This window comes from Capsicum annuum, chromosome 3 (genome assembly GCF_002878395.1).
Source record: "Capsicum annuum cultivar UCD-10X-F1 chromosome 3, UCD10Xv1.1, whole genome shotgun sequence".
NCBI classification, from domain to species: Eukaryota; Viridiplantae; Streptophyta; class Magnoliopsida; order Solanales; family Solanaceae; genus Capsicum; species Capsicum annuum.
The window spans coordinates 132,059,398-132,084,242 of NC_061113.1; the positions used below are offsets into that span (position 1 = coordinate 132,059,398).

The 24,845-nt window shown below is 32.3% G+C and overlaps 1 protein-coding gene and 1 pseudogene across 2 annotated transcripts; both read left to right on the plus strand.

Moving 5' to 3' along the window:
* Nucleotides 1-6,081: 6,081 nt before the first annotated feature.
* On the plus strand, nucleotides 6,082-10,093 carry LOC107863700 (probable serine/threonine-protein kinase PBL23). Of its 2 annotated transcripts, XM_016709775.2 has the most exons (5): nucleotides 6,082-6,532; nucleotides 7,367-7,551; nucleotides 7,884-8,073; nucleotides 9,016-9,407; nucleotides 9,555-10,093. In XM_016709775.2, the coding sequence occupies exons 1-5, from the start codon at nucleotides 6,394-6,396 to the stop codon at nucleotides 9,909-9,911; spliced, it is 1,263 nt and encodes a 420-aa protein (XP_016565261.1). In that variant the 5' UTR covers nucleotides 6,082-6,393; the 3' UTR covers nucleotides 9,912-10,093. The 2 variants fall into 2 exon arrangements, with proteins under 2 accessions (XP_016565261.1, XP_047264260.1); XM_047408304.1 differs by lacking the exon at nucleotides 6,082-6,532 and having other exon boundaries at nucleotides 7,457-7,587.
* Nucleotides 10,094-20,822: 10,729 nt separating this feature from the next.
* LOC124897294 lies at nucleotides 20,823-22,363 on the plus strand (annotated as a pseudogene).
* The last annotated feature ends 2,482 nt before the right edge of the window (nucleotides 22,364-24,845 follow it).

Consider the following 24,845-nt stretch of genomic DNA (forward strand, 5'->3'; position numbering starts at 1 on the left):
AAAAGGATAGAAAAGACTTAAATATCTTTTTAAAAATGACTTTATTTCACTGAACAAAAGTTTTCGATGGCTTGAGCGATGGTCCATCGTAGGCTCGATGGTCCGTCGACCTGCCCGTCGCACATTGCCCAGAAAGTAGGGTTACTGCCTCAGTTGCGATGGCTTGGGCAATTGTCCGTCTCTAGCTCAATGGTCCGTCGGCTTGATCATCGCACTTGGCCAGTGAATGGGTTTTCTGCCTCAGTTGCGATGGCTGAAGCGACAGTCCATCGCAAGCTCGATGGTCCGTTGGCCTGCTCATCTCTCCTGGGCAGTTTGGACCGTTCTGTATAAAACGTCCATAAATTTTTACCCCGATATTGGATTTTGACGAAATTGGTATCGTAGGAAAGCTAATTCAATTTTTCACATGATAAAAAGTCAAAATTGGAGAAATTCTATTTGATTTAAATATTATTCACTTAGGAAGTCATTCCTAATTCTTCTGGAGGCTAAATTAAACTTTAAAGAAAGTTTGGGGTATTACACTCCGTCTCCATTTTATTTTTTGTAAATGCATGACTCATTTTCACATTGATCAAAAACAAAAGTCTTAATCAAATTATCAAAACAAATATTCCATGCTCTATATGATTATTTCAAACCATAAATAAATTTCTTAAGTTTACATAACTTATGTTCATTACCAATTTCTATGAAACCTTCTGATTGTGCTACATAAATACATTCATCAAGACTTTCATTGAAGAAAGTTGTCTTAGAATTCATTTGTCAAATCTCATAATCATAATTAGCAGCAATGGATAAGAGAATCCTAATGGATTTAAGCATAGCTACCAGCAAAAAAGTTTTCTCATAATCAATTCCTTCTTTTTGAGTAAACCCTTTCACAACAAGCCTAGCTTTAAGAGTTTGCATTTTTTCATAAAGAAAAGGCTAGATCAATCAAAGGGGGTACTACGAGCCTTCTTCCCCATCCACACCTCTCTTTTTCTTATAGATCCATCTGTAACCAATGGGTTTGACTCTCGCAGGTGGTTCTACAAGTTTCCAAACTTGATTGGAATACATAGACTCTATTTTAGATTTCATAGAAGCAATCCATATTTTAGCATATTTATCGTGCAATGTTTCGGTGTAATTAAGAGGTTCTGTATTAGGATCCTCAGGGATTCTATCGTAAGATTCTCCTAAGAGCGCAAATCGTAAAGGTTTTCTAATAATTCTTCCCCTACAACAACTAGTCACTGCAGAATCTGCTATATTTGGAACTAAATTTTGAACACCCTGAATGTCTTCATGCACTATGACAGGTTCCTCAATATTATCCTGAATGTTTTTGTTCATAATTGCAGGTTGCTCGACATTACTCCTACTACTTTGAGGTAGTGTTATGTCAAGTGTTAGATCTTATGCAACCTCTTGTCTATTGATATTTCTCCCACTATGTGGATGCAGTGGTATGTTAATAATGGTTTTTAAAATTTGGTCTTGTATTTCATTATTCATTATTCTATTACTCAATTCCTGTAAAATAATCTTACTTCTAGGAACGTGATTCATTAAAAATCCTCTTCAACAAGTCTGGCATTTGTTAAAATAATTACCTTCTATTCCTTTGCACACTAAAATAAATCCCCTTTCGTCCCTTTTGGATATCCAATAAAAACCCACGCTTCTATCCTAGATTCCAATTTATCAATTTTTTCTTTTAGAAGATGTGTTGGACAATCCCGAATCTGAATATGCCATAGACTAGGCTTGCACCCACTCTACAATTCAGATGGAGTTAAAGGTACTGATTTTGAATGAACCAAGTTTAGAATATAATTTGTTGTTTCTAATGAATAACCCCAAAAAGAAAAGGGCAAATCTGAATAACATTGATCTAACCATCTCCATAAGAGTTCTATTTCGTCGTTCTGCCACACCATTTTATTTGGTATTCCCGGAGAAAAATATTGAGATGTATTTTCTGATTCTGATAAGTATTTAATGAATTCTGTAGAAAGATATTCGCCACCATGATTAGATTGTAATGTACAGATATGTTTGTTATGTCATTTTTTCATTTTCATCTTAAATTCTTTGAATGTTTCAAAGCATTCAAATTTACAGCGTAAGAAATAAATGTATCTATATTTTCAGTAATCATCTGTGAAAGTCACAAAATACTCAAAATCACCTCTTGCTTGTATATTCATAGGACCACACAAATCAGTATGAATAAATTCTAACTTATCACCGTCTCTATTTTCTTTGAAAGGAAACGGTCTCCTGGTCATTTTACCTTCTAAACAAGATTCACAAGTTGGAAGTGCCTCCACTTTCAATGAACACAAAGGTGCATTAGAAACCAATCGTGAGATCCTATGTATGTTAATATGACCTAGACGTAAATGTCATACGTATGTTTCACTCAATTCTGACATACATTTTTTTATGTGATTGATCAACATTATTAAGTTTCATTGTTTGTAGCATATTATGGGAAACATCAAATACAAGCAAATCATGTATTCTAGGAGCAGAAATAATAAAATGCTTATTAAACTTTATAATTGCACAATTATTAGCAAAATAAACATTGTATCCACCACCCACTATTCTTAAAACTAAAATTAAATTCCTTCTTATAGAAGGCACTTAAAGAACATCATTCAACATCAAAACTCTAAAACTACTAAATGAAATGGAAATATTTTTTATAGCTAAGGCAGGTTTTGGTTCCCTATTTTCTTGAAACACGTTCAGTTCATTTTTAATTAGGTGTCGTGTTTCCTAAAACCGCTGCAATGAAGTGCAGATATGATTAGAGGCTCCCAAATCTATAGCCCAAAATTGAGTAGAAACAGCCACTAAAAATATTTCGGCGACATATAAAAAAAATGTACCTTATTTCTGCATCTTAGCTATGTAGCCGAGGTATAGTTTCTTATAATGACCAGGTTGCTTGCAAAGATAAGACTTGCCCTTAGGCTTAGTCACACCACTATTAACACTTGGAACCTTACGGGACTTCTTCTTTTTCTCTTTTCGCCTTTGGCTTAGAATTAGAAGATGAAGGTTTGTCAATAATCAACGTCGCAGAAGGAGCTTGCTACTTAATTATAGATTCTACCACTTGTAGCCCATTCAATAGTTTCATAAGGGAACAAGTCCATCTTATTCATGTTATAATTTAAGAGAAACTGCTGAAAACTGTCCAACAGAGTTTGTAGGACCATCTTTACCAGAGATTCCTTATCAATAACAGCACTAAGAATTTCTAACTTATTCAACAAACTCATCATTTTAAGAACGTGCTTCCTCACTAAAGTTCCTTCAACCATTTTAGCGGTTAAGAGGACTTTCATGGTCGTCTACTTTGCAGAACGATTTTTCTCATCGAACATCTCTTTGAGAGATTTAACCATATCGTAAGCAGTAGTCATGGACTGATGTTGATGCTGCAACACATTTTTCATGGAGGAAAGAGTGTAGCATCTTGCCATCTCATCAGCCTTAACCGACTTATCATAGGCTTTAATCTCATCATCAGTCAGTTTAGTCAACTTAACAGGACATTCCTCAACGAACACAAATTTAAATCCCTCAGCAGTAAGAACAATATCCAAATTACATTTTTAGTCCACATAGTTAGGGCCTTCCAGTTTATTTTAATTCAGGATAGAAGTTAAGGGATTAAATGAAGACATAGTTAATCTGTTATATAATCTAACTAAAACAGATCATTAGACATACTGCAAAATAATAAAATTCTTAAAAAATACATCACATAGATAACCATGCACATAAACAGTTAGAATTGTTACGAAAACTTAATCATTTAAGAAAATATACATGTAATGTCAGATATTTTATCTCTTAAGTAAAACAGAACCAACTAAGTTAGAGAGTAAACTGTTGATTTAAGCTAGATAAATATCACATTTCATAAGTCTCTTGTACCATTAAACTAACACGTAACTTAGTTGAAAAGTTAATACAAGTCATCAAAAAACAAGAGACCAAAAAATAGTATTAGACTACACAAGTTTATCCGATAGGGTAGATGACTTATGTGAGCATGTAAACTCATATTATTTACTGTTATTAACCATTGAAAATCATAAGGAATGATCCATACCACCATTGATTTGCAAAAAATAAACTTTTTAGATTTTTTATTTGTTCGAAAATATAAAAATGCCCAAAATCCCATCAAAATGACCCTGAATGGCCTAAAATGGTCATAAATCTCAGAATTGCTGTGTGTATTTCTCAGTGGGTCGTTTCTGGTAAACTTACCAAATTTTAGGTCATTCAAAGTTTGTCAAAAATTGAAAAACTCCAAAATCTATCAAATCGATAATTATTGGTCGGGCTGTTGTAGGGGTTAACAGGGCTGCCTGCACTACTTGGCCGAACTATTACTGTTTATACAATGAGTAACGACTATGATTTGATTTAGTTAAAATTCATCACAATTTTATCCTTACTCTACAAAAATGAATTTCACATAATTAAGCAAAACGTGTTAAATTTATTTTATGTTTTCTATTTTCTTGATGATAAACTTAAATTCCAGGAAGCATTAACATCATCCATAACAAGAAAATTAGCAATCAACAACATGATATTTACAGTGATTATCAAAAACATGTAAACCAACCAAGTAATTTCTTTTTACATTATCTAGCATATGTAAGCAAACTATTGATACCAATTGTTAGAATATGTACAACGGAAGCAACAATTCTACAAGATCAACAACTTACATATAATCTAGATAACATAATCAAAACGAAAATCAAAAAACTTACCTCTTGAAGCTTTCAGAAAATTCGTTCAACACCTTGCTTGTCAGGACTGCGACCTTCTGCTATTTCCTGACTAACTTTTGCAATCAAACTTTTGTGGGCAAAGTAGTTTGTACTTTTAAAAAGGATGATCTTCTTTCTGTCAACTCAACTCTATTTATCCCCATCTTCCATTCAAGAAGGAAAGGGAAGAGGCAGATGTTTCAACCTTTAAGCTGATTTAATTTCTTATAATGAACAAAACATTTTTTTTATGCCTTAATAACCCTATTAAGAGCATAAAATGTTTTCAACCTTTTAAAGTCAATGTTTATTGACCATAAGCTGATTAATGGTACCATAATGGGCCAAGCGTTTTCATTATTTTCAACCTTTTTAAGACCATGTTTATTGACCATTAAGCTGACTTAATAGTCTCATAATGAGCAAACGTTTTTCATTATTTATAGTCTGAAGTATTAATTTCCTTATAAAAGGCCATTAAATAATTTTACTTCTTCTAGTAGGCTCCTTTTCTTTTTCAAAATTGATGAGTTAATCAAGTATAGCAGGGACCGCAGATTTTTTAAGTGAGGCTTCCAATTATGATATTAACTCGGTCATGAATGAATTATCATATCCTAATAAATTACATATTATTCTACTAAAAATTTATAATTGCACCTCCTCGATTTAATTCAAAATCTACCATTACATCTTATTTAACTCTCAATGTTAGAATTACCGACTCCAATCAATTAAATTAAATTCTCTGAAAAATTTAACTCATTGATTGATATAATCCTCTATTTGTAATGCTTAACTTATTTCACATGACGGATATAAAATCCACCTGCAGGATTTTCACGTGAAAACTTATAAGCAATCATAAAAGGGTGTCTTCTATCTTAAGTCAGAGACATGGTTCTATCAACTAATTAATATTTCACTAAGTAAGTTGTCATCATCCAACCTATTAGGAATATATTGACTCATAAAAGAGTCTTACCTTTTAATAAATTAAAATAATAAATTAAACCACATAGATCATAATAATTATATCAAGATTAAGAGTATAAATACATGTAATGAACTAGCGAAGTTGTTTATCATAATTCACAAAATATAATACTATAATACAAACTATATGGTTAATAGTATGTGCTAACAGTCGGGCCAGTAAATTTCGAAACCATATAATTAAACCGAAAAAAATATATTATTTTACCTAATTGTCAAAGAAGTAGTAGTTAATTTCTCACTAATAGGGTATTATGGTCTAGCCAACTAATAAAATGTCGAAATATTTTTTATACTATCCTTTCCCTCCCGAAATAGTAGGGGATGAATGGGTAGGCAGCTAAACCAACAGTTTGCTAATACAGGATTAGAAAGGAAAAAAGATTTGATTTCCTGGGAGACCCAAAAAAAAAAAAAAAAAAAAGATTTTGACTCTTTCAGGGATCAAAAAATTTTTCAATTTTTTATCTTTGATATATTGGTGTCACATTTTCTATTTGACCAATTCCAGATTTTTTTTTTGTTGATGATTCTTTGAATATTATAGGATATGATATCATATATAGTAGTAAGAGAAGGAAATTAAGTGAGAATGATCTGTTTTTCATGTTGCATATCATCAAGAGACGGGGAAAATACTCACACAAAATCCTTCACAAAAAGATTTCATAAAGAACAAGAAGAAGAAACCAAATCTATAGCCTCATTTGCCAACATTTCTATTAAAACTGGTAAATCCTTTTCTTTCATCTCATTATTTCATGCACCAAATTTTGTTCCAATTGGTATGTGTTTATTTTGGATATTTATTTATTTGCAAATTTGAATTGCATGCCTCTTCTGATCTTAGACGAAGCCAGTCTTTAGTTTATGGGTTTTGGCCCATAATTCTTTATATTATTGGGTTGTTGATAGTATTTGTACATATGAAATAAAGGGATAATAAATTTCTTGACAAAAATATGGGGTTTGAGCCAAATTATTGAATTATGCCGCACCCATTGTGGCTCAAGAAATTTGGTTCCTAACAAGAAAAATGAAATGAATAACCCCAACCAACAAGCATGGTACTGTATACAATCGGAAGTTTGGGGATTGAAATACTCCCCCCCCCCCCACCCCCCACCCCCCGCAAAATACAGCAGTACTAGGGGTGGAGCAGAATCTTTAATTTATGGTTCTGGACCACAATTTCTTTTGTTTATTGGGTCCTGAATGGATTATTTATACATATTGAATGAATTTTCAACACAAACATAGAATTAGAATCAAAACTATTGGGTTCTACCGAACCCGTAGGTATCATTGTGCCTCTGCACTGTGTAGTACTCCTATTATTTATTGATGGAGCGACATGGATAATGAATATTCATATGATTGAGGCATAGTTGTTGTGTTGCGTCAAAATTTAGTTGACTAACTTTTCTTTGCAAAAACCTTGGTGTAACTAATATTTTACAAACCGAAATTGACAGAACTTCTATTGATGTCTCCCTTATGCCATTTTTTCTATCGAATTTCATAATCCATAGTTCCTTTTGTGACGTATTGCGTGTACTGTGCAGATAGCAGCAGAAGGAAATACATAGTTGAAGAAATAGAAAAGTATGGAAAAGGGAATATTTCAGCTCAGACATTCACATACAATGACTTGGCTCTTGCCACTAAGAACTTCGACCCTGATGAGTGCTTGCTTGGTGAAGGTGGTTTTGGGAAAGTGTACAAGGGCCACATTGAAAGCAAGAATATAGTATTACTCTAATTCCCACATTTCTTAAAAATCTATGTAAAGCTAAACCTCTCTATCTCAATCGTCCGCTTTAACAACATTTCACTATGACAACATACTTATGTTATGTTCTCTATTACAAAATCTTGCTATAGCAGCCCAAAAATATCTGAACATACAACGCAGTTATAGAGAAGTTTGATTGTGTCCAACATTATAGTCTTGTTGTTTTTTTCTTTTTTTTCTCTAGTCGAATGATCCATTGGGTCAAATTTTATTATAAAGCAAATCTATTTACTAAAATAGTCTTGTTGTTTTAGTTATTTACTGTGTCTTTTTTGTGTGTTTTTCAGTATGTGGCTGTAAAGCAACTTGATAGGAATGGCTTCCAAGGGAATAGAGAGTTCCTTGTGGAGGTTCTGTTGTTGAGCCTTCTTCATCACCCTAACCTTGTTACTTTGGAAGGATACTGTTCAGACGGCGACCAGAGAATATTAGTATATGAATTCATGGCAAATGGTTCACTGGAAGATCATCTTCTTGGTATGTATTTCTTAATGTCCAAAGAATTATAAATTTTATTGCATAACATAAGATATACATATCCATATTGGTACGTGTTAGTACTTCGCTTGTGTACAACTATAAAGTACCAAGCAATCTAATTGTATTAGCAGGAATATGCTAATAGGACGGTTATAAGGCATCTAGAGCGCAAGTTCCGCCAGGTCCGAATGAAAAGGGATTGAAGGAATTAAGAAAAAGTTTAAGCTCTATCCACTGTCGGTGTAAAAAATGTTTACATAATCAGGTCACTTGTTGGATAACTAAATGTAAATATCTTTTTCTTTCCTCCAAACTACATGTAAATATCTTGATAAACATTAGTAATTGACAATTTAGTAGAGATGATAACTAACATGCTATTACAAATAAAAAGTTCACTAGTGGTGTAAAACAAAGTTTACACTATCATTGTTTATAAGTTAAATCCATTAACAAAAGGGATCCTCATAGCCTGTTCAGCACGAGGAATGGCTGGCGGAGCGTCAGGATTTCCTTGATCCATTTTCTGAATCTCAAGGAAGCAAGAATTAATTTTGATAATTAACATAAAGACAACTACACCACATTCAGGTGAATTTTGCATCTCTATAATTACTGATTACCAGGGGCGGACCCACATAGGTTCAAGTGGGTTCATATGAACCCACTTCGTCGAAAAATTACACTGTATATATACGTATATATAAATAGTTTTTACCAATTTAAAGATATATATTATATATTGAACCCATTGTAAATAAAAGGAGTGGCTAGCCCAGTGGTAGTGGGCTTGATTGTTAACACATACATCTCTTGTAAGAGTCCCAGTAGTGGCTTTTTTTTTAATTATTTTATGCAGCAGCCAGTTTAAGCAACTTTGAACCCACTTGGTGAAAAGTCTGGGTCCGCCACTGCTGATTACATACCTTTGTTTGGCAGAGCTTGGTCCAGAACAAAGGCCATTTGATTGGATTACAAGGATGAAAATTGCGGAAGGAGCAGCGAAAGGACTTGAGTACTTGCACGAAACAGCTAATCCTTCCGTAATTTACCGCGACTTTAAAACATCCAATATACTTCTAGATGAGAACTTCAATCCAAAACTTTCTGATTTTGGACTAGCCAAGCTAGGTCCAACTGGTGATAAAACTCATGTTTCCACCAGGGTCATGGGAACCTATGGTTATTGTGCGCCAGAGTATGCATCCACGGGTCAATTAACGACAAAATCTGATGTTTACAGCTTTGGAGTTGTCTTTTTAGAAATAATCACAGGCAGAAGAGTCATTGACAACTCAAAACCGAGCGAAGAACAGAACCTTGTTGTTTGGGTAAGTTACTAGAATTCAATGTGCTTTAGTTATCCAATTATAAATGAGAATGTAAAAGAAGTTCTAAGCTATCAGGTCGCTTAAAAGATAATTGGGAAAGAAGTGAGATTAGTAACGTAATGTCATCTTGACAAATTGCTATGGCAGGCAACGCCATTGTTCAGAGACAAGGGGAAGTTTCACTTAATGGCAGATCCATTGATGGAAGGGGATTACCCGATGAAGGCATTGTACCAAGCACTAGCAATAGCAGCAATGTGCCTGCAAGAGGAAGCCAATACACGGCCTTTGATGAGCGACGTGGTGACTGCTTTGGAGTTTCTATCGGGGAACAGGAAAGAATTAGATGCAGAGGACGAGGACGAGTACGAGAAGGTGGAGAAGGAGAAGGAGAAGGCTCCACAGGAGATGACTTTCAAATCCCCGCCAGCATTGCAAAGCTTTACAAGTAGACTTGAACGTGCTGAAATTAACGATACCAATGGCATTAGAGAAAGAGACTAGAACCTTCTGTGCATAACTGAAAACTTTTTTGAAGATTTTGTATATTATTTTGTCGGCTCCCCACAAGGCTTTGGAAGTAATATCAGAATTGGAAGAAAGAAGACAATGATATTGTTAGAGACTAAAACCTTCTGTGAATATATAAACTTTGTTTGCTTTCTAAGTTACTCAGATTTTCCGTATAATATAGTATTAGAATGTGGAGTTCGAAACACAAGGAATTTAAGAATCTCCAGGGATGATGGCGAATTTCTTTAGGATTTTACAAAGCCTATGAAATTCAAATTTCATCAATTAACTTGAATTTCCCATAAGAATGGAATTGTTTTATGTAATGAGTATTTAGAGATAAGGAGGAGAAATCAATGTTATGTATCTGTTGGTTTCGTTTTTGAAGAACAGTACTTGTAGTACTTTCATAGTATCTGCTTGGAACAGACCCAACCTTTCCCAACAGTTGTGTTTCCAAACACCAACGACAGATACAGTTGAGTGCTATAGTGAACACGCTGGATGTGTATCAGTACTGTTGGGGAAAAAACAAGCACTAACAAAAGTGCATGATAAGGTCGTAGTGGAAAAATATTCAAAGCTAAACATTCCCTTCTATTTGAACCAAGAGAAGGCAAAATATACGCAAGTATAAACTTTGTTTCGGCAGCAAGTATATCAATCAAAACAGATATGACAAGACAAAAAAGGAAAATCTTTTCAATGTGAAGAGTAAAAAACCACAGGAACTCCGGCCCATTAAGCTCACTAAATCAATCAACAAAAATTGCCCACAAAGCAAGTGCCAAACCAAGAGCAACAACGAAACGAGATTGCACTAAAACTAGAGAAACAAAGGAGAGAATCCATCCATTCCACGAGCTACTGTTCACGCCTCCAAAACCAAAGGTACAGACCACCAAATCTGATCTTCACCATTGAAATGTCATCACATTCCCGATTTTGGGTCATGACAAACAGGAACCAAAAGGATGGTATTGAAAAAATTATAGAAGATATGTGATTCTTTAGCTTATGAGGGAAAAAGATTTAAATTCTGATTTAATCCTATCAAATCGATACATTCACGAAAACCATAATTTATTAATGTATTTAAGAAGATTAACCTTTCAGATTTCGGAGTTTCAGATTATGCCTTATCTCATTTCCATTGCACATGACAAGAATTACTTTTGCATAAGATTACTAGCATATTTAGATAGGGTAAGAACAAGAGGCTAATCAATTGATTAAGAAGCATAAAATACATCATCTGTCTTATTCATTAGGCAGTGTGAGACAAGTTATAATAAGGCTATGATTGTGCTTCTACCAAGTTTGTTACAACAATCATTTACAGGTCTGTACTAACTATAATGTGCTTGAAACATGACAGACTACACTTCTAGAATTGAGAAAAGAAGAATGCTGTGAAAATATATCATCTGTCTGAAAATTCTGCTGCTAGCCATTTGGTTCAAGTCGTGTTCTTCCTCGATGCTCAAAAGAATAGTTTCCGAATAAGTTGTTATTTCGTTAGAGCCAAATCTTCTTCTTTCTAAAATAATTGGTTGAATTAAACTCTAATACTAAATTAGCAAACATAATAGTAATACTTTTGTTTGGGTACAAATAGTTATTCGGAGTAGTACCTTAGCGTACTTCCTGTAATATCGCATGATCAACAACAGGGACATGTAATGAATATACTGATAGTTAAAACGTGTTGGGGAGGGAGGTTTGCTCTGATTTTCTTACTAAAAATTAAGTTTTTACATTTTCTTGAAAGAAAAAATAAAAGTAATCATAATTACTTTTATTTTTCCTAAAAGGAAAATATAAATTTTTTTCATATTTGGTTAATCTCTTTCTTGGAGGAATGGTTTTGGACCTCTATATACCATAACACAACAACATCCATAATAGTCTTTAAAGAATTTTTGTTTGGGGGAAATTTCTCCCGATAGGTTTAATGTTTTTCGATATTAGATTTTCAATATGTAGGTCTCTTGACCAAAATATATCAATAATATTATGATTTTAGTTTAGCTTTTTTTGTCATCTGGATTATCGTCTATATGGTTTGCAAACTGTTAGCTTCCGCATGACGCCTTTCCGATTTCGAACCCAACAAGTGGTATCAGAACTTACGGTTCAATGGGAGACGAGATTAAACAGGTTCAAAGCGGTTTCAAAATCAAGCCACAACAATTTGGATGATAGTGGAGATTTTTGTCCAACTTCATGTGGTGAACAAGTTTCAACTATATTTTCAACATTCCTGTTGCTGTATCTTTAAAAATTAAAACAAAATATTAATTTTTTAACCCATTTTTAATCATGATATTTTGAACTTTATTTTTAACCATGACAAGCAGTAGTGATGGAGATTTTGTGAAGAACGAAGTTCATGCATGTGATGTGAAGAAAACGAATCAAGTGAAGAAAATCAAGCCAAAAAGGAGAGATTTGTTGGGGGGTTTTGCCCTAAGTTTCTTACCAAAATTAAGTTTTTACTTTTTGTTGGAAGGAAAATAAAAGTAACCATAATTACTTTTATTTTTCCTAAAAGGAAAATATAAAACTTTTTCATATTTGGTTAACTTTTTTCTTGGAGGAATGGTTTTGAACCTCTATAAATAGAAAACCCCTTCTCATACTATAACACAATAGTATCCACAATGTAGTCTTTAAAGAATTTTTGTTTGGGGGAAGATTTCTCCCAATAGGTTTAATGTTTTTCGATATTAGATTCCAATATGTAGGTTTCTTGACCAAAACATATTAATAATATTATGTTTTTAGTTTAGCATTTTTTGTCATTTGGATTATCGTCTATATGGTTTGCAAACTGTTAGCTTCCGTATGACGACCTCTCGATTTTGAACCCAACAATAAGTATGCTTCAATTTGTTCATGTACTTGTTTAGAGCTTATTTACATATGCTTTGTGTATTTCATGTGAGTTCAAATTTAAAGTTGTAGTATTTCTTATTTCATTACCAGACCAATTATTTTTAAACGAAACGGAGTTAAAATTAAGTACTGATAACCTTCAATTATTTTTCGTTAGTTTTAAGAAAATATTGATGTTATGGAATATAAAGCAAAGAAGAAGAATAGAGAGAGAGAAAAGAGAGTCATTATTATTTCTCTTGAGGATGAGAGATCATAAGATTATTGATTGAGAATACAATGAATAAAATCCTCTATTTATAGGAAAAAATACTGCTAGTTTCTGATTAAAAGACAGATACTTTAAATCCTGATAGATATCAGCTAGATCTTGATAGATCTTGATAGACATTCACTATAATGTAAATACATTTATAACACTCCCCCTTAAATGTCTAGATAGATAATTTACCTCGTTAAAACCTTACTAAAAAAATCTCAGTATGAAAAAAATCTAGTGAAGGAAAAAGAGTACACATTTCTAATAATATGCATATAGGTTGTCTCATTAAAACCTTACAAGGAAAATCCAGTGGGACAAAACCTTGAAAGGAAAAAAGAGTACAACGTATATTAACTCCCCCTAATGAGAACATCCTTGAAACTTTGCATCCCAATCTTGTGCACCATCTTCTTGAAAGTTGCAATTAGAGGAGACTTGATGAATAAATCAGCCATATTGTCACTTGAACGAATCTGTTGCACGTTAATATTACCATTCTTTTGTAGCTCATGTATTAAAAAAAGTTTTGATAAAGTGTGCTTCGTTCTATCTCCTTTTATGAATTCTTCCTTAAGATGTGATATGTATGTTACATTATCTCTGTATAAAATTGTGGGTAGATTGTCATATTTCACACCACATTTTTCTCGAATGAGATGTATCATGGACCTCAACCATACACATTCTCGGTTTGCTTCATGAATAGCTATTATCTCAGCATGATTCGATAAAATGGCTATGATAGACTGCTTTTTATATCTTAAAGATATATCAGTACCACCACATATGAAATCATAGCCTGTTTTAGACCAAGCTTTATGCGGGTCAGATAAGTACCCAACATCAGCATGACCAATAAGATCGGGACTGGAATCTTTAGAATAAAACAAGCTTATGTGTTTTTATCCCATTCTGATGTCTTCTAGTAGGAGCAGAAATATACCTTTCTAATAAATTGATTGAAAAGGTTATATCAGGCCTTGTAGTATTTGCAAGATACATAAGTGCACCACTTTTACTAAGATATGGTACTTCATAACCAATCTAATTCAGTATATTTCTCATTTCAACAAATAATCTATTGCTTTGAAAAACTTTCCAAGAGTTTCAACACTTTTCAAACCATCAATTTATCCCTTATAAGGATAATATCCAACATGTCAAGTGTGACTTCTTGAAGTTTCTAGACTGCAAATCAAATAAGTTTTACGCTTACCAAAATGCATCCTTTCATGTCACTTGATAATGTTTCTACGTCAGCATGCTTAAATAAACGTAGAATTCAGATCCTCGTATTCTTTCATAATATTGTGTCAATATTATATCAAAGATAATGATGATATATCATTTTGTATCGGTTCACATTTTAATATAACATTTGAGATCTCATCACTTCATTATTTTCAGGTACCTGAACCTCTTATAAGGTTTCAAGAGGCGTTATGTCATAGGCTCTTTAAGAGTATATTACCTTCTTATTATGATTATTTGCTCCTTATCCTTTTCAAGGATTATTTCATTTGGAACCGATTAGTCTACCACACTTCACGCATGCATAGACTTTGTCTTTCAGGGACACAAAATAGGAGCAATTGCAGCTTAAATATGAAATGCTTTTGGCATTTGACTTGAATTATCTTTTGAATAAGGATCTGATGATAATTCCTAACATATTTCATAGCAGCTTATAATCTCCCCTTATGTTAGGAAAACTAACATACATCCTCCATCTTGTTTGAGTAATCCATCTTTGTATATCATGGTATATTCATTAATCGTATCCCACACATCAAAACTATTAGGGAATAGTTGGTTCATGACCTTGAACCAATTGAGAGGGGAGAAATAATCATAATTTATTGGTCTAATGCATGCAAGTGCTATTGTATGCAACATATCATATTTCAGACCAACACATGAAGCTTTGTTCTCATTAGCAATGGGCATTCAATGCTAAACCATCACCATCAAGATGAATTATCTTGATTACATAATCTGAAAATTATGCTCAATTTATATTGAGCAAACAATTTTATAAATGTCAAACTGTAGGTCTACAATAAATGTACATGTGATCATCTTATTGATACATCATTTCAAAACATATCACATGATAGGTGAACAGACCCATATTCACCTTTTAAATTTGTAGATTTTAAGGGATCCAATCCCAATATTAGTTGGTCCAACCAACTTATCATGAGAACAAACGACATAAACAATTCTTGAAGATTCTTGAAGAATCTTCTAGTTCTTCAATTTATGTCTAATACTCAATATGCACATCTTCGAGATGTTACAATCATTTATGTCAACTTATTAATTTTTATACTAGTAAACTCCAAGTTTACCATAACATGTGTTTTTCATTTTAGTAAATTTTAAATTTACGATGTCATAAATAGATTTTTGATTTGCTACTTCAGAAGTAGATTTCAAAATAACTCTTCTCAGTTATTCTGCTTCTTTCGGAGGTAAGTTGTGATATCATCACAATCAAGTGCACGTTTGCATTAATAAGCTTCTCATTCCCTAGGAATAATAAAATATAATCGTGCCTTAAGCTTATCAAATTATGATATCTTATCAATTTTTTCATGATATTGCTAGCTACTTCAGGAGAAAATCGAGGCATACAAATAATGTAGAGAATTTTTTTCTAACATATCTTACGATCATAATATGCATGTGAAAATATCACCACTTTTGATGATCATTATCATTGTCCCTCGATGCGTATATTTGTGCATTCAATCATTTGTTTTCTTTCAGACATATTATGCACTACTATCATATACACTTCAAGAATGAAGTAAGTTTTCATATTTTATCATATATTGCTACCACATTCACTTCATGGAATGGAGCATATTCAACGAGACAAATTTCACGTCTTTCACCAAAACATATTGGTTTACCTTAGACATCATAATATCATCAATATGGTACATTGAGATTCAAACTCAATGTCTTATCCATATAAAGACATCTTAGGTTATACATCAATGGGACTTGAACCCAATATCTTATTATTATGGTGGATCAAAACTTTGATCCAATGTTTTATCCGTTTGATGCGATGAGACTTTCACCGTCCTATTCTTAATCAATGCCATAATAAACTAAAATATATTGTAGCTTAAATATACCACTCGGTATCCCATCTTTTGATTCTAGATGAATGCAAATACATAAATCATATTAAAGTCAATTTACCGAACTTAGACCAAACTAAAGACAATTTAAACGATTAACACACAATCATATGACTAGTAGTTATATTTGTTAAAACATATTCCTACACAAAGCAGAATACTAGTTTTTTTTAGGTTCTTATCACAATTATTAATTTTAGGCAAACCATCCCAGTTGTATTAGAAGAAGCAGGTCCTAAAATTATAAGTCAAAATTATGATAAAGTGACGGCTACCTACTAATTACATTGTGAAACTCACATGGCAAACATATCACATAAGATGAAATAATGTATTGAAAAGGTATACTTACGTCAAATTGAATTTCACACTAGCTTTCATGGACTAAATATATGGCCATGATAAATCTATAAAGACATACCTCATCCGAAAAGGAAATAATCTCAATTGATTAGAGACTCGTGCTGATAACGCGTTATAAAATATAAAGCAAAAAAGAAGAATAGAGAGAAATTATTATTTCTCTTGAGGATGAGAGATCATAAGATTCTTGATTAAGAATACAATGAATAAAACTCCTCTATTTATAGGGAAAAATACTCCTAGTTTCTGGCTAAAAGACAGATACTTTAAATCCTGATAGATATCAGCTAGATCTTGATAGATCTTGATAGACATTCACTATAATATAAATACATTTATAACAATTGAACTCTTTTCCAACTTGTAAGCGTCGGCAATTGTTTTCATTAGGTTAAAAAAAAGATAGTTTCCTTTCTTTTTCCAACTTGTAAGCGCCAACAATTATTTTATGAAAAAATTACCAACAACACCTTAACTTTTCAATATTACTTAAAATATCATCCCACTAAACTAATTAAAAAAATCTCTTCTAAATCTTTAAACACGCTATTTATTAGATACATTACTACCCACTCCATTACACTACAGAAAATTACTAATTTTTTCCTAAAATCACGATTCCACTGGAGAAGATGGCACCGAAATGCCATCTTTGATGCAAAATTATCTTCTCCTCCAATCCATTAACATTGAAGTTACAACTTTCATAACCCAACTTTCATTAACTTAATTATTCAAAATTTTTTGGAGGTTAGTTTGTTTTTCATTTGATTTTAAAGTGTATTACTTCAGAAATTGAAGCAAATCGTCTATCAATTTTATGTTCTTTCAAATTTTTAACAACATTAATGGAGTCAGGACCATCTTTTAGTATTGGTCTTACTCAATTGTATGCAACAACTCCAACTGAAGTTGGTGTTGAGTTTATGCGTGGTCATCGATTATGAAGATAGTGATTTTCGTGAAAATATATCTAAGTAGCGAAACAATTCGACAATGATGAAAAATTTTTGGGAGGCTGCTAGTAGTAAAGGGTTGTTCCTGTTTCAAAGAGAAAAAGAAAAAAAGCTGCGTAAAGAGATCCATTACCAAAAATATGATTTTATGTATTTGATAGTTAAATTTCGCCCATTTACATTATATGTATGTATCATAAATAAAATATAATAAATGAAGATATAATTGGTTAGTCTGATACATAGATCTAATTTTATAGAGACATTGCATGATTTATGATACGTACTAAAATTTGAATGTTATTTGTATTCTTTTACATCTGATACATTAATATAATATAGTTGATACATAGTTCTATTTTAATGAGATATTGCATGATTTTCGATACATAGTAAATTTGTATGTGATTTGGGTTCCTTTACACCTGATACATTTAATATACTGTGACTGATACCTAGTTCTAATTTTAGTGAGATATTGCATGATTTCTGATACATAGTAAATTTTGTATGTGATTTGATTTTTTTTCAATCTGATACATTCAAAATTTTATTTTTGATACAAATGTTATAGTGATATTGCATGAGTTTTATTACATAAAGCCTCTGTATGTGTTATGGTTTCTTTTACACCTTAAACATTCAATATAATCATTTTATTATGTTAAAAAATATATTATAAAAATAAAGAATATCTTCATTATTCTTTGTTATGTTATATTATGATGAGAAAATACCCAATTACCCTCCTGAACTATACCCAAAAAGGCTATGACATACCTCAACTTAAAAGGGGTCCTATTACCCCTGAACTAATTAAAAGTGTAATTTTGACACCCTTAGTGCCTATGTGGCACATACGTGACACACACGTGTGCCTACGTGGATACTTCAGTGTGTTGTGCCATGTATGTGCTATGTAGGAACTAAGCGTGTCAAAATTACACTTTTAAATAGTTCGGGGGGTAACAGGATCCCCTTTAAGTTGAGGTGTGTCATAACCTTTTTGGGTATAGTTCAGGGGGGTAATTGGATATTATCTCTATTATGATTGATGTTTCTAAACGCAGGGGATGAAATATGTTATCAAATCTATTCCAACTCATCATCTGAGGTTTGGTAGTTGGTGCAACTGTAATTTTTCTTCCGATATAAAAAATTTGGTAGATAAAAGAATGCTCAAATTGTTTGAGAAAATATGCCTTTAGAGTAATTCTTGGCATGCCCTCAAATTGTTTAAGCAAATATGCTTTTGGTGTAATTCTTGGCATGCCCAAATTGAATTTTCAAGGACAAACAATCAAATGCTTGTTGAGTCTTGAGTTGGTTCAAGATAATCCAAATGAATTACATGTATTTGTGAAGGGAACAATGCTGAAATTTTCAATATATTAATTTACACTCACTAGTGGTTTGAATTGCACCGCCAACACCGAAGACTTTTAGTATCTTACTTTAGAGACCTCTTTGTTATTGACAAAATATTTCCCAAAGGCGAAAAATAAATTTTTTAAAGAAACATTGATTGAACGTTTTAAGATAAAAAATTTCGACAATATTCAGGATGCGCTGCATAAATTCATATTTTGTCATCAGATGTTATTGGACAACTACATCTATTAGAAAATAAATTAAAATATCAGTATATTGAGTATAAAAAAAATTTCAATATGTTTGTTTTAAAAATTATATTCATTGTTAGAAAACATAATTAGTAATGTTTCATAATGACCAACAACACTATTTTACTCATCGTCCCCTATGATATTAGGTTTCGTGTGCACTAAAACTATGATAACCGGTAATGTATTATATTACTACATCAAAAAACATCGACCAACAAATAACCCTAGCTAAATGTATCAGAAAAATACAATATCAAAAAATGATATATAACTAAAATATCAACATATATGTTTTAAAAATCTGATACAATATTAAAAAATATGATGAGAAATATACCATACAAACCAACAACACTACTCTACTAATCATCTCTTGTGAAACATATGAAATTAATGTATCATATGAAACATATTAAAAAACATATGAAATTCATTTTTCATATGCAACTAAACTGTCATAAACAGTAATGTATCATATTACAATACCAAACAACGCCAATAAAGAATCTAGAGACATAGATTATAATAGTACTTCTTTTTATCAGATCTTTTTGCACTTAAATTAAAATTGTGATCTAAACCACACTTCACCATTATAGCTAATTTTTGTCCTTGTATAACTTCTTGTTCTTCATTTTTTTATTTTGGCAATCAGTAATGAATTTAGTAGTTGCAATTTTCAGTAAAATGGATACATAACAAATTCAGTAAAAAAATTCTTCAACTCAACGTAAATCACACCATTATCGTTCCTAATCATCATTGGCGGCATATTTTCTTCAACTATGTATCTGACATTAATCTTTTCTTTGATTCATCAATAGCTAACTCTGACGCTATGTGAAAATCAACCTCACATATGAAATACTTTCACTAACAACAATTTCATCACTTTTGTAACTTTCATAAACGATTTCACTTTGACAAACTCTGGAATGTCTCAAGAGAATCGATATGTTCATGATGAATAAAGTAGGAATGGTCAGAGAAGAAATTTTTTCAAAGATTTTGATTGAACAAGATTGATTTGCTTATTCAAACTTGAAATTATGATTTTCTTGGGAGAAGTAATTATTTTTCAAAGAATATGATGAAACCAGCTTGAATTGATTTTTCAAATTTCAAAAATATGATGTTGTTACGCATTTTATGTATTTTAAATGATAATTTCTTTAATTAAGCGCATTAATTGCTCAACTGTAGGCTTAATAACCATTTCTTTCCATTTTAACCATATTTAATATGTTAGTAATGTATCATAACCTAATGTATCATGATGTAGACTAATGTATCATATATGGAATTTCATGTAATTATTATAAAAGTAGGGAGAGAGGGTAATTAGGTAAGAAATTGCTGGGGTTTATGTTATTTATACTATTTTCATCAGTTTAAAAAGATATGGAAGCCTAGTTGGAAGGTGGATCTCCTGCGTTAGAGATGAGGAATCGAATCCAACCTCTATCAATCACCAATAATGAGTTTATTGTATGAGTTTGCCTAGTGAATTTCTATGATTTACGAGTTAATACATAATAAGCTGACACTCTATCATTATCATGAGTTTGTAGTATGAGCTTGCAAAATAAGCAAATTAGCACATAGTTCTTTTAAAAAAAATAATATTGAACCTTTTTCTAACTTGTTAGAGTCAAGCATGACATCGAAAGAAACATAACATTTCACAGTATAAACCAAAAACTCCAATATCCAAACCTTAATTTATCATTTAAAAAAGAAAATTAATGAAGTTTTCTGGCAAACATAACAACGGTGCAAACGTTCTCCTATTCCCTTTTCCTACTTCCGGACACATAATTCCCCTCCTTGATCTAGCCAATCACCTAATAAATCATAACCTAAATCTCACTATTCTAGTCACAACACCTCTTATTCTACCATTACTTGATCCAATTCGAGCAATTTGCTCTTCAAATTCCATTCAAACACTTGTCCTTTAAGTTCCCGAACCACCCGTTGGATCAAATTTGGCTACAAGAATTTGTATGACTTTTGAACTGTATGATCCGATTATTGATTGTTTTAATACACATACATCTCCTCCTGTCTCTATTATCCCCGATTTCTTCCTCAGTTGGACTCATTAACTAGCATGCTGATTAGGTATTCGAGAGTATTGTCTTTTAGCCGTCTAGAGTTTTTACTTGCTTAGTTATGAGTCACACATGGAGAAACCTTGAAGAAATCTTTGCAAAATCTGATGAAAATTATGTAGTTACTTTTGATAATATACCCAATAATCCAAAATAACCTCGGTAGCCGGTGTGTATGTTGAGAAGTCAGAATAAAACAGGAGTACAAGACTGGGAATTTGTAAGAGGAGGTTTGTTAGATAATGCAAAAAAGTTGGGGTGCTCTTTTCAAATCTTGTAGAGAAATAAAGGGTGTTTTTATTGATAGGGTGAAGAAATAAATGGGCCATGATAGGGTTTGGGATATTGGGCCTTTGTTACAGTCAGATAGTAATGTAGTAGGTCCGTATTATTCTCAACATGGCGGATTAAGCGTGATGCCACATGAAGAAGTAATGACGTGGTTAGATGATAAGTTTGATGACTCGATTGTTTATGTGTGCTTTAGGATTTTCTTGAAGTTGACGCGACAAAAAATAGATGCCCTGGCAACAGCCTTAGAAAGTAGCGAGATAAATTTTATCTGGCACTTGAGAATTCAAGAGGGAGGAGAGACGGGCAATGAGGATGTGGTCATAAAAGAATACAAAAATCGAGTAGCGAGTAGAGGGTTGATAAATAAAGGTTGGGCTGCACAAGTTGCACTACTGATACATCAAGTCGTGGGCATTTTATTGACTCATTATAGATGAAACTTAGTACTAGAAGGCATATTCTCAAAAGTGCTCATGCTAAGATGGACTATGGGTGCAAACCAATTTACAAGTGCAGAATTGTTAGTTAACGAATTAAAAGTGGGAATTAAGGCATGCAAAGGTGGAAATCAAGTAGTTCCAGAGTCATCAAAGTTGGCTCAACTCTTATACAAGTCAATTAGTGGAAATAATCACAGAAAGAGCGAATGAGGAAACTCCACGATAGTGTTCTAGAAGTGGTTCAAGAGGGAGGCATCTCAAGCCATGATTTTCAAGCAGTTGTCAAGCAACTATGTCAACTTCCAAGTGTTATCTTTAAATACAAAATCAAATAATATGGAATAAGGGTGGGACTAAAAACTGAAATGTTTGCAAGGCACAAATTTTTGTTCAAGAAATTGTGTGAGCGGCCTCATATATGACTAGTCTTTAAATAGTGTTCATGTTTTTATAATAGGGAAAAGAAGTCAAAATCACCCTAAACTATACTGGAATAGTCGAAGACACACCCAAACTATCTCAGCGACTTAATACACCCTTTATCTTTATTTTTAGGAAAATACTGCCCTACCTGCGATATCACCAGTTGCATAATAGAGAGTGGTTCATACTTGCCTCCATGACATTGTTATGTCACTGTCACATCAATTCAATATTAGATTTTAAAAAGTATTCCATTCCATGTCATTATCTTCTTTCTTCTTAATAATCCACTACCACAATACCACCACCCACTACCACAATACCACCATCATTACCATTGCACCAACCCTATACTCACATCTTTCACCATTAATAATCATAACCATAATAAATTTGCTATCCCACCATCAAAATCATCACACTACCCATAAGTCGGCTTAATAGTAGTGAGTGCCCGCTATATCACCATTGTTAATTTCACCATCCCGAATGCAAACTCACACCTTTCACCACTCAAAATCATAAAAATATCAGACTTTTCTTACAAATATTATTGAATCCAATCCATCAAATATTAATTTGAGTTCAAAATCTATTTAATATTTTAATTATGAATTGGAGAGGATGGAAGTTGAATTTTTTATAAGGCCTCCATTGTTGTTCCTTCAAGATTTTGAATAGAGAAAATTAAAATCTTTTAGATTTTGGAAGGATAAAGAGAAGTAGAGTGAATCATTGAAGAAGGGGGTATGAAAAAGAATATTGGTTATATTTAAAGATTTTGAGGTCAGCCACCTCCATTTTTCAGTGATAATCAGTGGTGAAATAAAAGAGGTAGGAGTGAAGGTGGAGAAGAAATTTTATTTTCATTTTATTATTATTTTGGGGCTTGTATTTCAACTTTCACTCGCTTCTTTTTTATTTATTTATTTACCACACCAGCTGGTTGGGTTGTATTAGTTTTATAAAAAATAAAAATAAGGTGGTAATAGGTTGTTGAAATAGTTTAAGTGTGTCTATGACTTTTCGAGTATAGTTCAGGATGGTTTTGATGTATTTTTCTTTTATAATATGTATTTTCATCTACATACACTGTTTATAATTTATACATTGAAGCAATTGATCTTAACGTACTATTTTTCATTCAATTCTGACCAACTCAATGCTTCTCTAAACAATCTCAAATTTTAGATATGTGATCTTCTTAATGTTTAGAATCTTTTGATATTAGTATTCCTTCTAAACAATTGATGTTTGTGGTAGGTTGAATTTTAAAATTTGAGTTTCAAAGTTGTACAATGACGAAAGAAGCAAGAAATTAATGTTGTAATAAAAACTTCAAATTCTAGAAAACAGCCACAAATATTTAATGACTTTTTTCTCTATGTTGTGGTTCGAAATCTCCAACGGTGTGAGACCAGAGAAGAGAAGAGAAGGGTTCATAAGTCACTGATAGAAAACTCTTTGTCTGGCTATATATCACAATCATAGACGTTGATGTATGTGTTATAAAATATAATTGTAATTCAATAATAGAAGCGAAATGTTATTTTATTGATAGTGATATGAATATGAAAATTAACTCAATTGATTTTATATTTTATTGACAGTTCTATGAATATAACTTTTTGAAAAAACAAAGGTGTATGTATAGTCGTATGCAAACTTCTAGGCAACCTTGAATTTTTGTAATAGTTTTTAAAGCTGAATTAGTTGCAACTTTTAGGTAATAAGGAATGGAACTTGATTTGTCCATGTTAGTCTAAGATGGCTCACTTCGCCTGCAACAAATGGTATCTTTGGTAGGGAGAAAAATATTTTTCATTAAAAGAATATTTTCTAGAAAAACAAGTGATTATTTAACTTTTTTTTTTTCATATATTTGATATACAAGTAAAAAATATTATTCAAAAATTATTTTTATATATTTAACATAAAACAATGAGAATTGTTAGAGGTCAGATGGTGGGTATTGGGGTGAAGAGAGGCTGGTGGTAGATAGGGTGCTAGTTAATTTTCTAAGATAGACATCAGATCAAGCTATCATTAGCTCAGATTTAGAGAGGGTGACATTCTAAAAAAAGCTTTTAAAACTCGGTACGGTCACTTTGAATTCCTAGTTATGTCCTTTGGTATTACCAATGCTCCAGCAGCTTTTATGGACTTGATGAACCATGTGTTCAATAAATACTTGGACATGTTTGTCATAGTCTTCATAGATGACATTCTTGTCTACTCCTGCAGTGAACCTAATCATTCAGACCATCTCAAAATAGTATTACAAACTCTCAGAAACCAGCAACTGTTGATCAAATTTAGTGTGTGTGAATTTTGGCTAAGGTCAGTAGCTTTCCCTGGCCATATCATTTTCGGTGATGGAGTTAGAGTTAATCCC

Coding starts and splice junctions, on each gene's coding strand:
- LOC107863700 (XM_016709775.2), top strand. CDS start 6,394: ATGATCTGTTTTTCATGTTGCATATCATCAAGAGACGGGGAAAATACT. Junction 7,552..7,883: donor ACATTGAAAGCAAGAATATA/GTATTACTCTAA, acceptor TGTGTTTTTCAG/TATGTGGCTGTAAAGCAACT. Junction 8,074..9,015: donor ACTGGAAGATCATCTTCTTG/GTATGTATTTCT, acceptor TTTGTTTGGCAG/AGCTTGGTCCAGAACAAAGG.